Raw genomic sequence first — 22,147 nt, 5'->3', positions numbered from 1 at the left:
ATTGTTCACTTGTCTCGCCGCACTTCTGATTCTTTTCACTGCGAGGTCTACTTGTACAGATTGAGGCGTTAGCAATACACACAGCCGTCTTAAGAGGTGTACCTCCTTGGTTGGAACATCACATCCCATATATAGTCATATCAACGGTCAAGTGTCTGGCAACAGCGAATCGCCATGCAGATCCATAAAAAAGAAAGGGCATGGGGAAGGAACCCACAAACGCCGTTTCCAAAAAAGTATTGAATGTCCCAAGGAATTCAGTCGCTCCCCTTGTGGAAGTACATATTTGACTGAACTTACTCTTGCAAACGCTTGCACTCCAGCTCAGCCATCAGTCCGACACAGTCGCCTCAGTGTAAACCGGCGCTGCCTCACATCCCCCCTTGGTTAACTTTTCGGAGATTTTTGGTGCAGTGAAACAAACAATAACCAGCCATGGATGCCATCAAGAAGAAGATGCAAATGCTCAAGCTCGACAAGGAGAATGCCTTGGACAGAGCGGAGCAGGCTGAATCCGACAAGAAAGCAGCGGAGGACAGGAGCAAACAGGTCGGCTTTATTTGGGGGAGATAAATGTGTACCATAGAAAAGAGCGAGGGATGGCGAGTTAACTTCTAAATCACGATCTGAGTGGACTACCCATCCGGTGTGGATTTAATAATATTGCTCAAAACATGGAATATAGTATTTTGAAAGAACTAAACGTTTGAATTAGACTACCTTTTGTGTTTCGTGTGGGATAAAATAGTTTGCATCTGTGCTGTGAATGATACTGAATAGCCTATTTGTCATCAATTGTGATTTAATCACCATCAGTATTGCATTTTACAGTATATCCTATAAGTGATTGTATTACAGTGAAATAGATATGTTGCTACCTAGACACTTTGTTTAATTATTAGTTCGAATGACTTCATGTCTTGTATGCCTAATGCTGACTGTTTACATGCATGTATAGTTAGAAGATGAATTAAGAGATGTGGAAAAGAAATTGCGTATTACCGAAGATGAGCGAGATAAATTACATGAGGAGTTCCAGTCTGCTGAAGAAAAATTGCTTGAGGCCGAGAAGACGGCCACCAAGGTATTCCACGTGTGCATCTTTGCCTCTTTTTAATTTTGCTGCTTCTTTCTCTCTCCTCTGTCCATGTCCATTGCCTCCCTCGCGTCCTCTACGCGCACACGCTTTGTTTCCTGCTGTTCACCCTTCTGACCTCTCACACGATAATAATAATAAAAAAATCAGCTGGAAGATGACCTGGTAGCACTGCAGAAGAAATTGAAGTCCACTGAAGATGAGTTGGACAAATATTCTACATCCCTTAAAGATGCCCAAGAGAAATTGGAACTCGCAGAGAAGAAAGCCACAGACGTAAGTATGAAGGGTCACCACAGAATGCCACACCATTCTCGCAGTTCACTGCTTTCCCCACAAGTTGTCCATATTTCCAAGTTGCCTGCTGTGTGAAATGACAGTTTTTAAACAATGTCATTGAATATATTTCTCTGGTATGCCTACTTAATGTATAATTAATGATCTATAAGGTCAAAATCTGTTGCGAAAAAAAATCCGTAAGAACTGTCATGTTACACAAGGTATTTTCTGTGCATGTTTTAAGTGGTGTCACCAAAGAATCACCTTTCACCTTCGTAAAGGATGTGGTTGTCTTTTGGTAGTAGCCCACTAGTCATATGAGACGAGCAACACTTGGCAAACTTGCTACAACTACATTTACAGCAACAGCATTTACATTATTGCCCTTGAAATGGATGCTGAATCTTCTCAACTGGATTGTAAGCCCGATACATTTAGCTCAGTACTTTATATGGTAAAGACTAACATTTGGGCTGTCCGCTTCTAAATTGTCCCTTCCCTATTCGGTTCTTGCCTTTGTTTCAAAAAGGCATTTTTATTTTTAAATAGCTAGGTTCAGTCGCAGGACTATTATTGAAATGGTGGTTATGTTTTCAGTGGCTACGCCCTGATCCGAAAAGTTAAGATCTCATCTAGCCTATTAATTAAGTCAGCAGGACAGTCGATAATAGCCAATTAAATCGTGAGTCAATGTGCAAAAAAACTCCATGAAAGGAATGTGTCTGTGTAGTGTAATATGACAAGTAGCCTATATTGTAGGCCTACTATATGTAGTGATTTACAATCATGCAGATGATTAATGGCAGATTTTTGTCCGTAGGCTATGATATATTATCATGCTCATGTTAAATACATGGAATTTTTTACAAGTGTAATGTATAGTGTTTAACGAGCTCATGAAAAGTGAGCTTCTATAGCCTATCTGACTAAATTCGTGAAATATATCTTTGAACTTGACATAATCCAAGCCTGAAGTACCACCTATTGGAAAAAATGGGTAGGCTACCTTACAATGAAGTTTTCAATGAAGCTGAATCAAGTCGTCTAGGCCTAGGCCTACTATGTTATGTAGCCTATTAGGTAATAATGGTGTTGTTTGTTTATTTACTTTTCGTAGTTTCGCATGTTTAATAGGCTGTACAGACCATGTAGTGTTTATCCAAGTTAAGAGCGCAGTAGAATTTTCTTGCACAGCGCAAATCACTAGCCTACAGCAGAGGGCGCACAATAACAATACGGAGGTCCATAGCTTACCTAGTGGAATGCATTAGGTTAATGCACGGTAATGCGGAGGCGTGACTTAGAAAATGCATTTTTGAAATAAACAAATATTACAGTTGTTTTTATTTGTTTATAAATATATCAACCACTGTGTAAAATAAATTACTGATTAAACAATAGCCTTTAATTGTAATTTTAGCATATTCGCTCTTCTTACACACGGCTATGAAAACATGGTTACTTCCGGTGAAATCCAGGCGTTGCTGAGCGTCTCGAGGCAAGTACAGCGTTGAGCTGTTATTTAGTCGGTGTCTTGCTTTCCAGGGCGATTTTGCGCTCTGTGGAAATTTCAGGGAAATTCATCATAGCTCACTATTTTAAGACAAAGTAAACATAATGGCAGGACTAACATCACTGGAAGCTGTGAAACGAAAAATAAGATCCTTGCAAGATCAAGCAGACGGTGCTGAAGAGAAAGCCGAAAGGTTGCAGAAGGAGTTGGGCTTGGAGAGGAAAGCCAGAGAAACAGTAAGCCTTCAATGATTCATTTGATACAAAGTAGCACCACCAGTGACGATTGTATCCGCTTCTTCTATTTTTTCCGTTAACAATTTTGTAATCCATGTCATTTCATAGGGAGATGCATTTCAAGTCTGAGGTTGTAGATATGTTTAATGGTACCCTACAGTGCAAGATGATGTGGTGCTGTGACATAGCGGTATTTACGTTGCACCCCGCTGTGCAGCGCACCAGCTAGTTAGCCAGCTAAATATAACATGCGCACGCCTTAGTATTTTCCCACAGCAACAGATTACCTGTACGGCAGGCTTATGAGATAGAAGACTTGCAGAAATTCGACTGAAATCCCTTGGTGTGTTGTTAGGACCGTACGAAATACTAAGCGTTAATTCCACACTAACTTAGAAATGGGCTAGTCGCGGCGTCTTACCCCTGTGTCATGAGCATCTTCAATAATCGCTAAATTCATTAGAGTGGGTTCGGCTACGAAACCTGACGGCGATGGTGCTGTGGGTGTTTGAACGTGGTTTGCATACCTCTTTTAATTCCGCCTGGGTGACTTGTGGTGGGGTATTTGAATGGTAAAACCCGCCTGTTGGAATTTAATTAATTACTCTTTAGTAGGCTGAGAGGTTGTAAGATTGCATTCCAGCAACGCATCTTGCTGTGATGGAGGGATGTTGTCGGATTGATCTTGGCCTGTCTCTGAAGGCCTAATATTTAGGCTATGACTGATTTAAACGCAGGCTCACCTTCTCCGTGCTCAGTGGAGAGCCTTTTGGGACCTGACAACCACCGTTTTAAAGTTAGTTTGCCATATAAGGACAAGCAAGCCGTGGTGTCGCACATTCAAACAGTCAGGGGATCCACCTTCCTCTCTGAGGCTACGGTCGGTCACAGCTATCTCACTCAAAATCAGCGTGGTCTATGCCATCAGTCTCCTTGCCAACTCTTTAACTACATTGGTGGTTAAGATGCAAATTATAATGAGCCTTTCGCGTCTATTAAAAAAAGACGGCATGCTTTAGGGTGTGGTTTGTTAGTGGCTCAGTGAAGCATATGATGACAGCATTAGATACTGTCAGTTTATCTTTGCGTTACGTCCTCATTATCTCAATTGACTACACAAGATGCACTTTGCCCGTACGCTGCAAATAGCACGTGCGTGAGGCCACTGTATGGGAGTCTTCAGTAGAGTTCAGCTCCCTTATTACGCCAGGAAGTAGGCCTACCTCAAAATGCATTTATTGACCTCATACAGTTTGATCATGACACACGGACCCATGCTACAAGTGCAGTGCAAATAGCTGATATCTCGAGTTCAAAGATGTCTCTTATATGCTCAGGCAAATTCATTGGGGTTTGAAAATAATTGGCTACTTGTATTTTTATGACCTTGGAGATAAACCTTCCACAGACCTGTGATGAGAGGTTGCTCCATTTACAATAGGGCCAGACAGGAGAAGCTGGAGTTATTAAAACGGGCAGGAGTGATTCCCCTGGACAGGCCTGTGTTGCCTCTGACAGGCAGTGGGTTTGAGTCTCTGCAGCCCACAGTGACTTCAGCTTCTCTCAAGAGGCCAGTAATAATGCACAAAGCTCAGCCCTGCCCTCCCCTCAACAGTCGCCACAGCCAGCACACAGATACACACTGTGTGTGTGTGTGTGTGTACGTGTACAAGTAGTGTTGGAAGGGTCTTCAGGGCTAGGCCCTCACTCCTCTGTTGACAGATGACTTAGGGAACTGGACATAAACTTGACATGCTGTTTCATCAGTTCAAGTCAGTCACACCTAGCAGCGAGGCCAACAAGCATGCAAAAAAGTCAACCACATCCTTTATGATAATGATGAACACTCAAAATGTGTATGTGTGTAAATATGTTGAATTGCCCATGTGTGCCCGCCCGTCCGTGCGTATGCACAGGGTGGACACAGGTATGTTAATCCACGGCCTCTGCAGATTGACTCATAACAGCCATTGGTGTGCTCCCAAAGGCCGAGGGGGATGTGGCCTCCCTGAACAGACGCATCCAGCTGGTCGAGGAGGAGTTGGACAGGGCTCAGGAACGCCTGGCCACCGCTCTGCAGAAGCTGGAGGAAGCCGAGAAGGCCGCAGATGAGAGTGAGAGGTAAACGATGGCGGGAGCTGCGGGGGGTTGTACAGGGCCTGTGGAGGAACCAGTGGCATAGCAGCAATGTTGTGATGTTTGGGGTTGATTTTCTATCTGCTTCTACCTATTCATCTTTCCATTTGCTTTCCCGCCCATCTTTTACTTAAGACCAGTTTCTTAAGATTTTTTGTTTTTTGTTTTGTCACTAGTGCTTGTATCCGTTCATTTTTTTCTTCTTCGGATTCAAATTCTTCATTCTTTCTGTCACTCTCTTTGGTCCCTCCCACTGTGGTTTCGGTTGTCAGCTCTTGACTGTTCTTTTGAGAGAAATGTATTGGTGTGTCCCCACTTCCTCTGCAGTCTCTCACAGCTGGTTTGTGCTTAACTGAAACCTGCCCTGAGTGGCAGCAGACCTACATTCACTCATTCACTTAAGACATGTCAATGTTTTAAAAGCCGTTTAACTGGGAAAGAGTGGGGAGGGGAAAAAAACGTCAACAAGTGATTTCATTCGAGCCACTCGTAATTGATCATGGCCTTCTATGAGGGCAGTGTCTGCTGTTGTAGCTGAAGCATTTTCCACAGCAGTTTGGACATGAAAGGTGATGTATGTGGGGCTGTGTGGCCAGTCATTGTGAGTGTGCCCCGAGGAAGCTGACGCTCGGCCGCTGGTGTTTATTGGCAGCGCCTGCAGACGTGAGCTGGTTAAGGAGAAATGGCCAGGCCGAGAATAAACAGTGATTCACGGGGCACAAGGCCGTGTTTCCCTGCCTTTGTTCCACAGCACACAGTGGCCCTCTGTGCTCCACAGGGCCTGCTGCCTAAACATAGAGCCACTGTGTGTGTGTGGACCTGACCTGACGTTCATGTGTGCCAGTGACCATCGCAGTGCCCCACTCCCACCCGCCCACCTTCCCCTCGATGGCTAACACTCCACCACCCACATCCCCCTTACTCGTTTCCAACCACCAAGGAGTGCTGATAATGTGATATTTTATGTTTTCTGTCATGTCTGCCCACTGGATTGTTTGAGTGAGTGTGTAGGTGGTTGCCGGCAAGCCTGTTGCCATGGTGCGGTGCAAGGGGATATTGATTGGGGTCAAGTTACAGCCCCAGCAAGAGGAAAGCCTAACTTTTAATCTCTCTCTCTCTTTCTCTCTCTCTCTCCAGAGGCATGAAGGTCATTGAGAACAGAGCTATGAAGGATGAGGAGAAGATGGAGCTTCAGGAGATCCAGCTGAAGGAGGCCAAGCACATTGCAGAGGAGGCCGACCGCAAATACGAGGAGGTGAGTGGGATGGGGTTGGGTAGGTTGGCCTCTGCCAATCTCCCTGTAACTGATGCCCGCTGTGCAGCCAGACACATGTCAGCAACTCCAAGCTTGATGACTGTTTGTAAATAAACAACCATCCCTGTCATGCATAGATACCACTTACTTACATACTCATGGTATAACATTACATTGCCACTGCTCAGTCTCATTCCATGATTCCCCATAGTTTAAAGAAGCTGTGTGTATTTATAGTGCAAGACTCCACTATCTAGGTGATGTTTAAGATCATTCACGGTGGTCTGTATCTGTTTCAGCTCGCATCATCAGCTTTAATTTAGTGCTATGAACATGGTTTTTTTTTTTTCAGCAATAACTTAGTTGTATACTTTTCCACATTTGCATGTTATAGATTATTACGGAGAAGCTTCAGTATAGTTAGTGTTGGAAGTTGTTGGGCTGGCTAGGTAGGCTGTAACTAGTGTGTGGTGTGCTGACAGGTGGCCCGTAAGCTGGTGATTGTTGAGGGTGAACTGGAGCGCACTGAGGAGCGTGCTGAGCTGGCCGAGAGGTAAGATGGAGAAAGGATGGAGGCTTTTCCCCACGGCTGACACTCCCACTCCCTTCTCCCGCAAACACAGTTTATTATACTTATTATAATTTGTCAGTTGTCAGATCAATGTTTTAGTAATTTCTGTTGGACTCATTGATTTGCTGCATGTGCTAGAGCATGGTGTTGCTGTTGTACTTCTACTGTAGCCTACATTGTGTAGCTGCACGGAGGCACCAGCAATCCATTGCTCCTGCATAACACCCATCTGTTGCATATCAGTATTTAGTTAACCCACCACAGAGATGAAGCTAAATGTGTGACCTATGGTGGACTTACAACTGACGCCATACTAACATGTTTTTACTTGGTCATCATTACTATTGGTGTTTTGTTTCCTTTGTTTCGCATGGACTATTAACACGCATGTGTTCCCGGGCTTTGATTGGCCTTACCCTCCTCGTGGCCTACATTAACAGAGTGGTCCGACAATCAGAGGAGGAGGCCAAGGTTTTGGACCAGGCCACAAAGTCATTACAAGCTTCTCAAAATCAGGTACTAAAGGGTTAACGCTCACTCACTACAACCTGTCCTGTGACCTACCTAGTCGCCTTCTCCTGTGCGTCTGCTGCCGCCATACTAACTTCCCTGCTAACAAAGGCTTTTCTCCTGCTTGCTTCTTGGGTTGCCTGGCTTTCTTTTCCATCTTTTTTTTCTCTCCGCATTTTTGTTTTGTTTATTTTGAAACTCATTTAGTTTGGCTCCTCTAACCTAGCAGGAATGCTGCATGATTAACAATAACTCAGTGGTGTCGGCAAGGTTAATGATTGTGTTTCAGGAAATATGCATCGTGTGTGTGTGTGTGTGTGTGTGTGTGTGTGTATGTGTGTATATATATTTAGCCATGGCCTTGTGATATTTTTCTTGTGACATTCCTGCTGAGTTTGGACTTTCTTGGCTCCCTTACAGTTTAATTGCCCTGGTCTTATTCACATTTTTTTCTTTTTATGTTTTATTTTTATACTCTCTGGCTCTACCTCTCCTTTTCTCCAACTGCTTCTGTTATTTCCCTGGTCTTCCCCTGCCATTTGTGGTGTTCTCCATTCCTCTCCCTCCCTTCTTCTCTGTACCTCCGCTCCTCTTGTGTGAAACACCAGCAAATGCTCTGACCTTGAGGAAGAGTTGAAAACCGTGACCAACAATCTGAAGTCCCTGGAGGCCCAGGCTGAGAAGGTAGGTGTCCTGCCCCCAAGCCTCTCCAGACCCCCCCCATCCCCTGGACATACTCCAGCTCCTGCTCAAAACACTGGCCAGGAGGACCTGAAACTGACCAGTATGACAACTCTGCTTTGGATTTGAATCAAGTCTGCTCGTGCGGTCTCATGAAATTGTAAACTTTACATTGTAGTCTAACTCTTTAGTCTTGCCTTAGGACTGTGTGTCTCATTAAAATGAGTTCCCAGGGTACTGAAAATATAGCATGTAGAAAGGCTAATTGGGTTAGCTATAGCCTGACCAAAGCTGAATGGTGGGTGAGGTGGCTATCTATGGCAGTGTACCTGGAGGGGAGCCATCTCCACTCCCCACCCCACTCCATCATAGGGAGTGGCTCCTTAGGAATGTGGAGACACTGTTGACATTTGTGTCGTTTGCGTTCTACCCACAGTACTCTCAGAAGGAGGATAAGTACGAGGAGGAGATCAAGGTCCTCACCGACAAACTGAAGGAGGCAAGTTACTGGGCTCACCTTTGGACTGTGTCCTTTGAGAGAGCGAGAGATAGTGTGTGTGTGTGGGTTGGGGTTGGTGAAGGTGTGCCAGAAGGAAGAAAAGAGTGAATAAAGGAGTAAATAAAAAAGAAAGTGAATGAATGAATGTTTTTCTATGCTGTTTGGGTGATACGTTTGTGTGTCTCTTTGTCCCACAGGCTGAGACCCGTGCCGAGTTTGCTGAGAGATCAGTAGCCAAGCTTGAGAAGACCATTGATGACCTGGAAGGTATGACTGTCTGTCCTTTCACTTACACAGGGGTTTCTCCTGAACACCATCGTAGAGCTGAGGGCTCGTCGACATTGATGGTTCACTCAGCAATTGCACCCTGGTTTTTGACCACATTCTCTGCAGTCACACTTAATCTAAAGCTCCAATTTATATTCTATAAATCCTACCGCTTTAGCCTTTTTCCACTTTTTCTCTTTGCTAATTGAGCTATGCTGAAACAATCTCTTCTTTCCTCCGTTGTTAGTGTTTCCACTAAAGAAAGCTCTCGTTGGTTCACATCCTTATGTTCATGACCGGAAACCTGAAATGTGTAGAGCTGATGACACTGATAGCGTCATGTTGAAGTTTTTATGACTTTGTCTTTGTGGCCACCTTTGACGTTTTAGTGTGCTAAGCGTTCTAGACACAGCTGACTTCACACGTATACATCCCCAGTCGTTTTCATAATTAGGTCAGTGTGGTGTTTGCACTTGCTAGTTAAGAGTAATCTGATTTATGGCTGCTGGGGCTCAAAGTCCAGCCTTCCACAATGGGGATGCAGGAATCTCTCACAGAGATGCCAGTTCAGTTACTGACTCTGAGGAATCTGCATGACTGTATATGGGTGCAGTTAGGTATGGATGCTATTGGGCAATGCCGGTATTTCCTGGTGCACTTGAGGAATTTGACAGGGCCTCCCTCGCCATATTTCCGCCCCCATCTGTGACGTTCCACAACCACTTCCTCCTTTCTATATTTGGTTTCATAATTGCTTTTCTGTTTTCACTCTTTCTGTTTCTGTTTCTCCCCCATTGTCCTCTCTCTGTCCTGCTGTCTTCTTGCCTCCACTTCTCTGGGCTTCTCACCCTGGTTTCTGCTGCTGGAATGGACACGCTACCCCTCTCCTCATCGTCACCCTCTCCCAATCTTCCTTCTCCACCACCACCATCACCACCCTTCCCCTTCCACCACCCTGCTCCAACCCAAAACCCCACCCCAACCCCCTGACCCACTCCACCCACAGACGAGTTGTATGCCCAGAAACTCAAGTACAAAGCCATCAGCGAGGAGCTGGACCACGCTCTCAACGACATGACTTCAATGTAATTCATCGTCCTGGCCGTGTCTGCTTGTGCCTCTTTCTGCCCCATCCTGCCCCTGACCCCACAACAACCTGCCCCTCTTACCCCTCCACTGCCCTTTCCTATACTGACTCTTAAATCTTCATCCTCTCAAACCATCATCTGCTCTTTCTGTTCTCACAAGGGGGCATTTCTGCTCTCATACGGTAACAATGGCTTCTAGTTCTGTGTCCTCATAGCTGAATTTGTATCATGGGATAGTTTCATATTGTGTAGTCATGTCATGAAAGCAAAAACTGAGAAGTCTGTAGCTCAACTATTTTTTCTTAGCCAGTCTAAAAGATTTGTTAGCAAGTGGTTTCCTCACTCACACTCTCACCCCCCTCCACTAACTGCTAAACGTCTGATGGCTATGTACTGTCGCCAAGGGAAGAGCCCATTTTAAAAAAATTAGAGCTGGAGCCATATTTTTACTATTTTTGTGTGAGCACAGAAAACGGCAATGATGTGAAATAATGATTTATTTTTTTAATAATATTACTTTTTTACTGGAAAAGTAATCTCTGATCATTTTCATATGTCTATCTTACGCCTTTCAAATTAATGTATTTCCCCCTCCTTTCCTGAGTTAAGGTAACCTCTTAGTGGCCCATAAATCCTGCATGCTTTGTTGAAATTTCCCCACTGGATTAGCAAGAGACATTTCAATGAAACAGGTCTGCTCTGAACGTACAAGATTCGCTTCCTGTACCACAGAGGTGTGTGTGTGTGTGTGTGTGTGTGTGTATACTCTTATATACTCTTCTTGAGTAACTCAGCTCCTGCATTACTAATGTGGTCTACTTCTGATTAGAAGAGAGACCTCTTCCTTCAGTGTGGTCAGTTGAAGCTCCTCTTAAGTTTTCTTCCTGTAATCATTGAATGCTAGGCTACTCTTTTCATAGTGTTATGCTAGACACCGTTTGGCACCACATATGATTCTGTAAATCCTAGGAAAATGTTGATATAAACCTTAGGAATGTGAGTGGATAAAGATATGTTGGATCAGAAAACTAATGCTACCTTAGAGTGTGTGTGTGTGTGTGTGTGTGTGTGTGTGCGCGCGCCTACGAGTGAATGTGCTGGAAAAGGTACCTTCCCTCATACTCCACAAGGCCCTTCCATCACTTTGTCTTTACTTCTTTTCCTCCGCACAGATAAATTGTTTACTCTCCACCTGTCCAAAGACGCCGCCTCTCCAGCTGAGTGGCCCCTCTGCCCCTCCCTTTCTTTTACACCTGCCTTCTCTACCCTTCCCTTCTCTCATCCCTCTCCCTATCCCTCTCTTCTTTTCTTTTCTTTTTCTGTGACACTATGTGTCTGCACCTGACCATCACCATTGTGTGTCACGCTTGTTGTACAGAACCTTTCATTCTCTCTAAGTTGTGTATAAATAAAACATTCTTCCTTGTATTTAAACCTACTTCTCTCTCCTTATTTCACCCTTCCCTTTTTGGCTGTTCCTCTGTTTACATTCTGTTCTGCTCATGGTGAAAATGTTGTATGGAAATTTATGTAAACCCCTCAGACCCCCCTCACCAGTAACAGTCACATTGGAGATTCGCCATTACGTTTAAATACCATTTTGCTAAGTAACACTTTATTAGTCGTAGGGACATTTAACCAGCTCTTATGGTGATACTTATAATTAATGATATTACTGCAGTCTATTACTCACGAGAATGCAATGAAAGTACTATAATCTACTGTTATAATCTATTCTTTCATGAGGAGGAGATTTAAGAAAGGATGGCGTCATTTGTATTTTGCATGCAATGCAAATCAGGTATTGGTGCCTATACAAATAATGTGGTTTTGTATGGGCAGCAATTTCAATGAGCGAGTCTGTCTTCCCTGGCCATATCAGGAGACAAGATAGAGGCTGGGGCTAACTACCTGCTGCTAGAACACCTTAGTTAAGAGGGAAGTGGGGGTTGTGACTGTCCTGTTTGCTCATGACACTCCTTTGAGTCAAGCCCTTTCTTTCTTTTTCTTTCTAACATGCTTATAATATACTGTATACACTGAAAATAGTCCAGTAAATAATGGCTGTCCCATATATCGCTGGATGACTTGTAGCTGAGTACTCAGGTTCTCAGTGAGTCGATGAGGTGAGACCCTGTGGTAGTTTGGGGTGAGCAACTGTCTCCTCTGTCAGCCAGGTAATGAGCGACTTTGTGCCTGCTGTGTCCATAGTAACAGGTGTCCGAAGTGTCATTGCCTTATCCCCGCCAGCATCCCTACAGTATGTAGTGTTAACATTGACAGCATATGAAAATACCAGTGGATGTGAACTAATACTCATTTAACACCAAAGGTTTTCTCTCCCTCACAATCCTGTGATTGTACTGATTACTGATTTTCCCTCACTCTGTGTGTTTTCTCTCTCTCTCTCTCTCTCTCTCTCTCTCTCTCTCTCTCTCTCTCTCTCTCTCTCTCTCTCTCTCTCTCTCTCTCTCTCTCTCTCTTTCTCTCTTTCTTCCTTTCGCCTGCTCTGCCACTGATGTGCTCCTTCCTGCTCCCTTGCCTTTCATCTGCTCTGTGGCCTGATGCACTCTGCTAGATCGCCTCTACCAGCAACTTGAGAAAAACCGCCTTCTCTCTAACGAACTAAGACTGGCCTTGAATGAGGATTAAACATAATCTGGATGTTTTGCGTCTTAACTACGGGTTTATACACATAACACGCCTTCATACTAACCGTGTGTCTGAATTGAGATGAACATTGTATTTTAAACACTTATACTGTGCAACACTTTATATCACTCCAAAATATTGTGTTGTGAACTGTCTACTGTTTATTAATACACGCTTTAGGAGTAATGTCTCCAATTTAACATCCTGTTCATATTAAGCATGCTGCGTGTTGGAAGATGAGATGAGCTGCAAGGCTTACTTACTGGTCTTACAAAGGGACCAAGACAGCAGAAATTTTGTTGCACTCTGGTTAGCTTATTATGCATGAATGTCTGGATGAGCAGTGACACTCGAGTTAACTATATGACATCACTGTTGAATTCACAAACGGCTTACTATTTAACAACTACAGTTTGGGCCTTTTATGGAGTGCTAAAAAGGGAAACAAGTGTGCTTATGGAACCAGTTGCATGTATTTGTTTTTTTTTTTTATCATGTATGGCATATTTTTAAAAAATGTCTCTTTATTTGATGTTCTAACAGAGAAACTTTCACATGCTAAAGAAGAGAACCTTGAAATGAACCAGATGTTGGACCAAACTCTAATGGAGTTAAATAATATGTGAAAAGCCAGAGGTGTGCCAGCCCTTCCCCACCCGCAGTCCTTTCCAGTTTCCCACCAGCTCCCCTCCAGCGCCCCTCCACCTTTACTCCCCTGTGTTTGTGTTTATAATTTGTGGTTATTTTGCACCTCGCTTGCCATGAACTCTTCCCTCCCACCTCTTTCTCTCTTCTCTGCACTTCACTGTGGAGAGAGAAATAACCAGGCGCTTTACCTTTACCCCGTTTGCACCATTCCTGCTTTCAGCAGAGACCAACGAAAGAGCAGTAAAGGAAGATAGATAAGGAAGAATCCTTTGAAAGAGGCCCAAACAGAGAAACACTATCACTCAGCCCAATCGATAGCTTAGCATCATCATAATGATGTCTGCATTTTGTAGTTCTTTGAGTTTATCCCCCCTCCCCTCCCCAACATCATTGTGACAAATTATCAGGTTGAAAACACATGTGCCATTTATTAGGTATGACTGAAAGATGTAGTTCAGCTAAGATTGAATTGGGCACTTAGTCATTTCATTCTGATCATGCACATACTTTTGTCAATTCATTAAAGACAACATGGGATAAATCTTTTGCACTTAAATCCAATATTATGCACATAGGTTTTGTACGAATTCCGTTCTTGAAAATCCAACTGTCGTTTAGTTTTTTTTTTTTTTTTTTTTTTGTGGAAATTTTCTGAAGTGTGCATTGAATTAGGTTGTTCATGTGCATACTGGTGCTACTGTGAAAACAAGTTTTAGCAGCTTGTTGCTAGGTAGATATAAGTTATTGCCAATATTCCAGTACCATAATTTGGATTGTATTTCAGTTCTTAATAATTTTGTGCCAAACCTTGGTCCTGACCATAAAGGGACTTGCCTACACTCCAAAGGTTTTTTATTGTAATTTTTATTATTTATGTTTTGTTTGTTTTTTTGACTAAACTCAAAACAAAATGTATGGCAGCATTATTTTTTTGCAAATCCATTGTGGGTTTTCCTCATGCTCATGGTTCAAAACATTTTTATTTTACTGTTTTAAATGTAGATGTTGAAATGTATGTCATATATGAAATGTATAAAGTTAATAAATATGAATAAACCACACAAGTTTGACGTTTTCTAAAGGCTGGTGGAAAATTATGGTATTTTATGGTCTGTTGCGTCATTCTTGATGTTATCATATATTTGTTCTTGGATTGATGACCATCATTGCATAAGGTGTCGGAACCAGTGCAGCCACTTATGCAGGTGGGTTGGAGACCTTTATGCTCATCTCAGTGGATGTCTGTTCAATTGCGAATTCAACAAAATCTACTGAGCCCACTTCTCCTTTTTATCTCATTACTCCTTGCCTTCGGCTGTCTCTCAGCTGAAGTGGGGCATGAGTACACACCCCGACCCCCATGTCATGCTATGTAGGCTATACGCGGTCAAGGAGAGGAGGAGAAGATCTTTACAAGTCACATTATAGCGTCTAATCTTGCTGTTAGTCTTGTATTATTGTGACCGCTAAATGTGGTGAGTGCATGCAGAGATACCATGCAATGACCGGATGTTAATAGCACAATGCCTCCTCACCTCAAATGCCTTCTTAAAGGGAAGTTTATAATATACTTCACACATAGTCTGTGTCCATTTGCAAATGCAAGCTACTGACCTTGGAAATCTGGGTGTAGCCTATACCAGTGGTTCTCAACCTTTTTTCAGTGGTGTACCCCCTGTGAAATATACTTCACACATAGTCTGTGTCCATTTGCAAATGCAAGCTACTGACCTTTCAGTGATGTACCCCCTGTGAAATATACGTCACACATAGTCTGTGTCCATTTGCAAATGCAAGCTACTGACCTTGGAAATCTAGGTGTAGCCTATACCAGTGGTTCTCAACCTTTTTTCAGCCAAGTACCCCCTAACCTGCGCGAATTACCGCTACACTTCAACCACGACATCGTTTGAGTTTTGAAAGTGATTGACAGGTGATGGCAGGTGGCATGTGACAGGTTGGGTCGAACCATCCTGGTATGGGGGGACTGAATTTTTAGGATAATGAAATTGAATAGCCTACTGAAATATAAAATTTATTTTATGATTTTATATTTTCCTGAAAGATTTATTAAATAATTGTTTTTAAAGTATTTTTGCATGGATTCTACTTTTTAAATAGGCCTATATGTATATTTTAAAATCTCGCGTACCCCCTGGAGTGCCTTCACGTACCCCAAAGGGGTACCCCCATTTGAGAACCACTGGCCTATACAATTCTTATTTAAAATTGTAAAATCTTGGGGCTCTTGGGTCCATTGTTCACTTACTAATATTTCCACTTAATTGTTCTTGAAGTGGCCGCTCTGTGGACTGAAGAGAAAGTGCTGCAATATAGGCAAGGTCAAGTTCTTGGATGGAATGGAAAAGCTTATCAGTGTTTAGACTTTCTAAACATGTGCCCATTGCTAGTGTAAACATTTAAGGACAGATCCTAACCTTCGGTGTGGCCCTTTATAACAAACAATAGTAGCCTACACACGTGACCGGTCTGTAGGCTTCGTGTAGCCAGTGATAGGCCTGCTCAAAGTCACCTAGTGTAGGAGCTGGCCAGCAGGGTTCACCATGGACCAAAAGTTATCCAGAAATATGTTCAGTTGTGCTTGGTTCTCCCGCTTGTTGGATTTTAAGAAATCCATTTACCAGCCGGAAAGTTGTTATTAGGTAAGACGTTATTGAATTCATCTTCACTGGCTCTGGAATGACTCTAGACTAACCTAATGAACTCAAGTTGGGTTCAACTTGTCATGCAATGCAGACATTTATAATTGGTGAATTATTTTGAATGAACTGTTCTGGTGTGTGTGTGTGTCAACTTCCAATGAGCACTTAATAGAGGTGTCTTGTTTGCTGACTGATATGCAAAATAACTAATAATAGACTGCTCATTTGCATTAGGCATACAGCCTAATCCAAGATGACATCTCTCCAACTCCGTTAATAATATTGAACATGCTTAAGTTCTTGCTCATTATCACGGGGCGTATGGAGTGGTTTTCGGACCGTATCTTTTTCACAGGCGAGGAAACAGTGACCCCAAGAGGAAAGGCCACTGCATCGATTATATCGACATTCAGCTATTGATGACTAGAGCGACGTGTCTCGATTGGCCTAGCCTTTCACAAATTTGATTAACATTACTCGCAACCTTTGAACTAAAGCGCTGCCTGTTACTGTGATAAATAATTTGTCCTAGACACATTTAGGAGGTTTGGTAACTATGTCGCGTGTGTTACTCTTAACTCTGGAACGTGTGAACGTCAGATGTAAAGACTGTCCTGGACGATTTCGCTCTTATCCTTTGTTGACATCCCGAACAAACTACTCTGGCAAGCTGTCTAAAGGCGTTCTTTACCAACAACCAACGAGACCATACACAGGATTTAAAGGACAGAGTGTATACCAGTCATTTACTAAAACAAGGTCGAAGTTATGGGTTTTGGGTTTAGGGGCCGGATTTGTTTTAGCATTTGGGTTAAAACACCATGCGTATAACAGCGAGTCGTGCAATGCAGAGACACCCTACGAGCCTCAAACAGACTTGAAATATGCTGAAGCCATAGAAATTAGTAGAGATCTGGTTCGACGGATAAAGGTACAGGTACACAGGAGACCCACTGTATTTCCAAATAGTTTTGGTCGATATCGAGTTAGTTTGTTGGTATCACTCTAGTATAGGCTACTTTTATGATCTGACTGCTAACCTTTTGTGGCATAGGATGAGGTGGGGGCCCCAGGCATGGTGATTGGTGTGTCAGTGGATGGCGTACAGGTCTGGACTGAAGGTGTGTTCTGATGTTTTCTGAAGTCTTCTCAACTGTGGTACAATCAATAGTCCTTGGTTTTGTGAGACCTTTAGAAAAACAATACCATTCCCACACAGGAATGGGTTATGCTGATTTGGAGAACCGGGTGCCTTGCGGCCCAGACACGGTGATGCGTATTGCCAGTATCAGTAAGCCACTGACAGCAGCTGCTGCGGCCGCTTGTGGGAAGAGGGCAAGCTGGACCTTGATGCCCCTGTCCAGAAATACGTGCCTGAATTCCCTGAGAAAACATTTGAAGGAGAAGCTGTAAGTCCTGTCAACATTTGCCAATAAGAACAGTGCGGATTGTGTACAGTATAGATTTAGGAAGCATAGGCTATTTCTAGGATTCATATTTAAAATGTGTATGTATTGGTGTATGTATTATTTTATTTCCTTTTTGTTTAATGTTTGGGTGTTGTTCAGGTCACCATAACACCACGTCTGATTCTGTCTCACCTGAGTGGTATTCGCCACTATGAGAAGGATGCCAAGAAGGTGCGGGAGGACAAGGAGAAAGCCAAACGCCTTATCAAGCTACCTGAACGGAATGAGAAGGAAGAAAAGAACAGTGCTGTGAGCAAAGAGAAAGCAAAAGCTGAGGATGACCGCACCAGCAAGACCAAAGAGGACAAGAAAAAGAAGGAGTTTGAACAGGAAGAGTACTACCTCAAAGACCGCTTTGAAAATGTCATCCAGGCCTTAGACCTTTTCAAGAACGACCCACTTATTTACAAACCAGGTGCATCTTCTTTTTCAGTGTCATCGTCATCACTCATGAATTGACCTATGATATGAACAAGTGCTACTGCAGGACCTGTAAAAGATGGTGAAGCGTTTTCCTGCTGGGCCAACGGGATAAAATCCATTCCCACATGACACTGATGTGACATCTCCTCTCTGGTTATACAGGACTGTAGAGTCTCCAGTTGGCATACCCCATGTAGTATTTAGGTTGTTTGTTGTTTGTCAGTGCATTTGTTTTTGTGTATCTCTATAGGAACCACCTTCTTGTACTCCACCCATGCCTTCTGTCTGCTGAGTGCTGTGGTGGAGAGGGTGGCTGGCCAGCGCTTCCTTGATCACATGGCCAAGATGTTCCGTGAACTGGGCATGCTCAATACTGTCCCTGATGAGAACGATCCCATCATCTATCACCGCTCCAGGTAAGCCATAGCCTGGCGGGCCATCCTATATCATTGAAATGTATAGTCTGGAATCGAACCATTTACCTCGCTTAATCCAAGGGGCGGGCAGAGAATTGTCTTTCAAACTGCCTAGGCATGCAATAGGCCAGCGCTACGACCATATCCGTATCCGGTCGGCAAAAGCGGTAAATACATCCTTCTTGAAAGGAATTACTTAAGTGCATTGTGTTGCTCAACTTTCAAAGAAAAGCACAAGTCCAACTCCTCCAAAGTTGGCGTAACGCCGATTGAAACAACCGCTCTTAGTTAGCCATAGCCACCTTCCTTGTTGTTCACCGTCACAGGACTGTCGTTATCCTGTTAAACCCGCCTTAAGACTCTCTAACAAAATAGAGCGCTGTGATTGGATGACGTCCACAGTGTCAGCCAATAGAAATCCCTATGGTTTGATACTAGACGTACAGGCTGAGCAAATTAATTTGCCGCCGCTAGGGTGCGTCTAGATTTCTAGGCTAGGTAAGCCACAGTAGATACAGGGATTAGATCACTTGGGTTGGGTTGTCTGGGCTTGCTTAGTATAGCAAAGAGTAGAATAACACTGAGTAGAGCGAAAAAATATGGCTCAAAAGTGAGATAAGAATCACCAAACAAGCTTGTCCTGATCAAACATGAGGGACAGCTGAATTATGTTTAAAATGAGTTTCCCAGGCAACCCGTGTCCATAAAATACTTTTTCCACCCTGTAATTCTGTAGTGGCAGTGGGGTGCGTCCTGTTTGCTACGGAGGACAATGCCATGGGAAATCAGTTTCTCTATAATCCAGAATGGGGTAGCTGTGGCTGTAAGCTAATGTATCAGTCTCTCTCTCTCTCTCTTGCTTTCTCTCCATCTTTCTTTCCTTCGCTACCATTCTCACTCCCGTACATGTCTCAGAAACTACCACCTCAATAAGAAAGGCCGCGTGGTGAATTGCCCGTATGTGGACAACTCCTACAAGTGGGCTGGGGGAGGTTTCCTCTCCACGGCGGGGGATCTACTTCTGTTTGGGAACGCCCTTCTCTACAGCTACCAGCTGGCCAGCCTCCAGGACCCCAGTGGTCGCCTGCCTGGCTTCCTCAAGCCCCACACGGCCATGGCCCTTTGGTCCCCAGTGGACAAGACCGAGGCCTCCTGGGACAAAGACGGCCTGTACGCGCAGGGCTGGCTGGTGGTGGAGAAGCTGCAGAAATATGGCCAGTGCCGGAGCCGCAGGCACTACGTCTCACATACAGGGGGCGCTGTGGGCGCCAGTAGCGTTCTGCTGGTGCTGCCGAGTGAGTTTAATGGCGAGGCAGACGCAGGGACCCGGGCACAGGGTCAGACTCTTCCTCAGGGTGTGGTGGTCACCATCATTACCAACATGCAGTCTGTGGGACTGAACACCACTGCACTGAAAATTGCCCTAGAGTTTGATAAGACCCGGAGTAAATGAGGGGGATTTTGTGTGTGTGTGTGTGTGTGTGTGCGTCTGCGTGCACAAGTATGTGTGTGTGTGCATGTGTATGCAACCATGAGAATAAACACATTCTTGTGAGTTGTTTACAAGTGCTGGAGTTCCAGGATACTTGAAATTCAACACACTGTGTACTTTTTAACCTTCTGTTTTTATATTGTATTTCTGAAAGTTTTTTTGTACATTAACAGTTCTTTTTAGTCAATCAAACAGGGGTAAGAGATGTCTCTGAATGTTGCATCTGTGGTGTGTTTTATGAATATGTCATTACTCTGAAGTATTATTCTGATTAAATCTGAAATAATGTATAATGCTGACATGTTGTTTGCATGATCATGGAATAGAGTCAAACAAGACAAAGGACAAAGAAGAATGTTTCCACGTCTTTTCAAGATGCTACCACCAGCCACCAGGTGATGCTATCACCAGGTGCATCATTTAATATCAATAAACATCATCCTGGCCAAACGCTCTTCTTTATAATTATTAGAGCAAAATATTAAGTATTATTCAACCCATCTGCCAATGGCTTTCCTATGACAGAAGTAGAGGCATTTTTTTATGTTTTATGGTACTTTTGCAGAAAACAGTCCAATATACAATAGACTCAGCACTGATCAGTCTCTCCATAACATAGCTACACTGCAAGAATCAGCACATCCCCACAACCAGTGTTACCCACAGTGCACTTAGGAGAAAAGTGTAATGCTTTAGGGAACATGTTAACCATTAAAGGGACACCAGGCAACGTTTTCGTGTTAAATACTCATCTTCGTAAGTCGGTATATGGTTAAATGACTCGTTACAGGGCGAATGAAGACTCTCTCCTGCCCCTACTGCCTGTAGGAAGAATATCCCGTTTGCAAGTTCAGTGTATCCTACCCGCCGACCGAAGCAGGCAGGGTAACAAAACGCTAGAGATTGTTGCAAACGTGTGTATTTAAGAAGCAGCTTAAAACCCTTGACGGAAGCCGCAAAGAAAAGGAAAAGAGCTTCAGACCGAGAGAGGGGGAGTTTCGTAGAGAAAAAGCATCAGGCTTGCCTGGTGTCCCTTTAATACATCACTAATATGTGTAGGTATTAGAGTTCAACAGGGTAATTTATTAGGTCTTTATTAAACAATTTCTTATTACTCAATAGGTCATTTTTTGTTTGTAAATCCTTAAAAAGTAATTACTTGGTCTTGATCTATAGTTACTGTTATATAGTATGGATCGAAATAGTTTATGAACTCCTAACACACTGTCTGAATATGCAACTTCAAGTGACAGAATAGAAATATATTAAGACAATTCGTTTTTAAGTTTGTATTTTGTGTTATAATGCGTTATAAAGTTTGTATTTTGATCCATACTATATATCAATAACCTTAGATCAAGATCAACTATTTAGTTAAGGATTTACCAAGAATAAGTCATCTATTCAGTAAGAATAAGAAATTGTTGAATAAAAACCTACTTGCGCTTATTGAGAACTTTAATTATGTACGGTTAACATGGGCTCCCTAAACTGAAGTGTTACTGAGATCAAAAGATCAACAAGCTCAGAGACAAAGGAGAAGCAGTAGCAGCATTAAAAACGAGAAATCTACAGAGCTTAGTTTTGTTTTTTCAAGACCCACTGTCCACCAGCCATTAGGCCATAATCTGTTTAGGCCTTAACATTCCCTACCACCTATCCTGGTCATCTGGGGATCACTATGATGTCCCCATTATATACACTGTAACCCTTTCCTCAAGATTCCAGGAAGGGAGTTAGTCCTTTCCCAGGCATGAAGTCTAATATGTCTAGTGGTGCCTGTTTGTGGTGGCCGTAGTGCTACAAAGTGCGGTGGCCATAGTGCTAAGGGCAAGAGAGATGTAGACTCTCCTGGACACCAGTCCATTGCAGGATAAACCCCTGCCGAAGCCGGTATATAAGTATATATACTCTTTTGATCCCGTGTGGGAAATTTGGTCTCTGCATTTATCCCAATCCGTGAATTAGTGAAACACACTCAGCACACAGTGAACACGCAGTGAGGTGAAGCACACACTAATCCCGGTGCAGTGAGCTGCCTGCAACGACAGCGGCACTCGTGGAACTTGCACTTACAGATGGACAATATATGACAGGCACTTCAGACTGATGCGCATATCACAAGCTGTGTGTGATCTTTGCTTTGGGGGTTGCTGTGAACACCATCATCTATGGTGTGACAGCTGACTTTTGATCCCCTTTGGCCAACACAAGTCATCATCATCATCAAGTAATCAAAGTAAATCCAATGTC

General features: G+C 43.4%; 2 protein-coding genes across 17 annotated transcripts; both read left to right on the top strand.

The window, feature by feature from the left end:
- Positions 1–225: 225 nt before the first annotated feature.
- Positions 226–14,492, top strand: tpm1 (tropomyosin 1 (alpha)). 16 transcript variants are annotated; one of them, XM_048256332.1, is made up of 10 exons: positions 233–549; positions 959–1,084; positions 1,247–1,372; positions 5,112–5,245; positions 6,398–6,515; positions 6,998–7,068; positions 8,205–8,280; positions 8,714–8,776; positions 8,974–9,043; positions 13,327–14,492. In XM_048256332.1, exons 1-10 carry the CDS (start codon positions 436–438, stop codon positions 13,407–13,409), a joined length of 981 nt encoding a protein of 326 aa, XP_048112289.1. In that variant the 5' UTR covers positions 233–435; the 3' UTR covers positions 13,410–14,492. The 16 variants fall into 16 exon arrangements, with proteins under 16 accessions (XP_048112279.1, XP_048112281.1, XP_048112274.1 ...); XM_048256323.1 differs by lacking the exons at positions 1,247–1,372; positions 8,205–8,280; positions 13,327–14,492 and adding exons at positions 7,527–7,602; positions 10,050–10,128; positions 11,304–11,559 and having other exon boundaries at positions 239–549; XM_048256322.1 differs by lacking the exons at positions 959–1,084; positions 13,327–14,492 and adding an exon at positions 10,050–10,486 and having other exon boundaries at positions 226–549.
- A 1,971-nt stretch (positions 14,493–16,463) lies between these two features.
- On the top strand, positions 16,464–20,344 carry lactb (lactamase, beta). Its single transcript, XM_048256082.1, is given in 7 exon segments — positions 16,464–17,031; positions 17,149–17,215; positions 17,314–17,409; positions 17,412–17,503; positions 17,663–17,978; positions 18,237–18,402; positions 19,318–20,344. Coding segments are annotated over 7 exon segments (1,656 nt in total). The 5' UTR covers positions 16,464–16,650; the 3' UTR covers positions 19,856–20,344.
- The last annotated feature ends 1,803 nt before the right edge of the window (positions 20,345–22,147 follow it).

The sequence above is a fragment of the Alosa alosa genome, chromosome 11 (genome assembly GCF_017589495.1).
Source record: "Alosa alosa isolate M-15738 ecotype Scorff River chromosome 11, AALO_Geno_1.1, whole genome shotgun sequence".
Lineage (NCBI taxonomy): Eukaryota > Metazoa > Chordata > Actinopteri > Clupeiformes > Clupeidae > Alosa > Alosa alosa.
The sequence above is the reverse complement of the archived record's forward strand: the minus strand, read 5'-3'. Positions and strand labels throughout refer to the sequence as shown.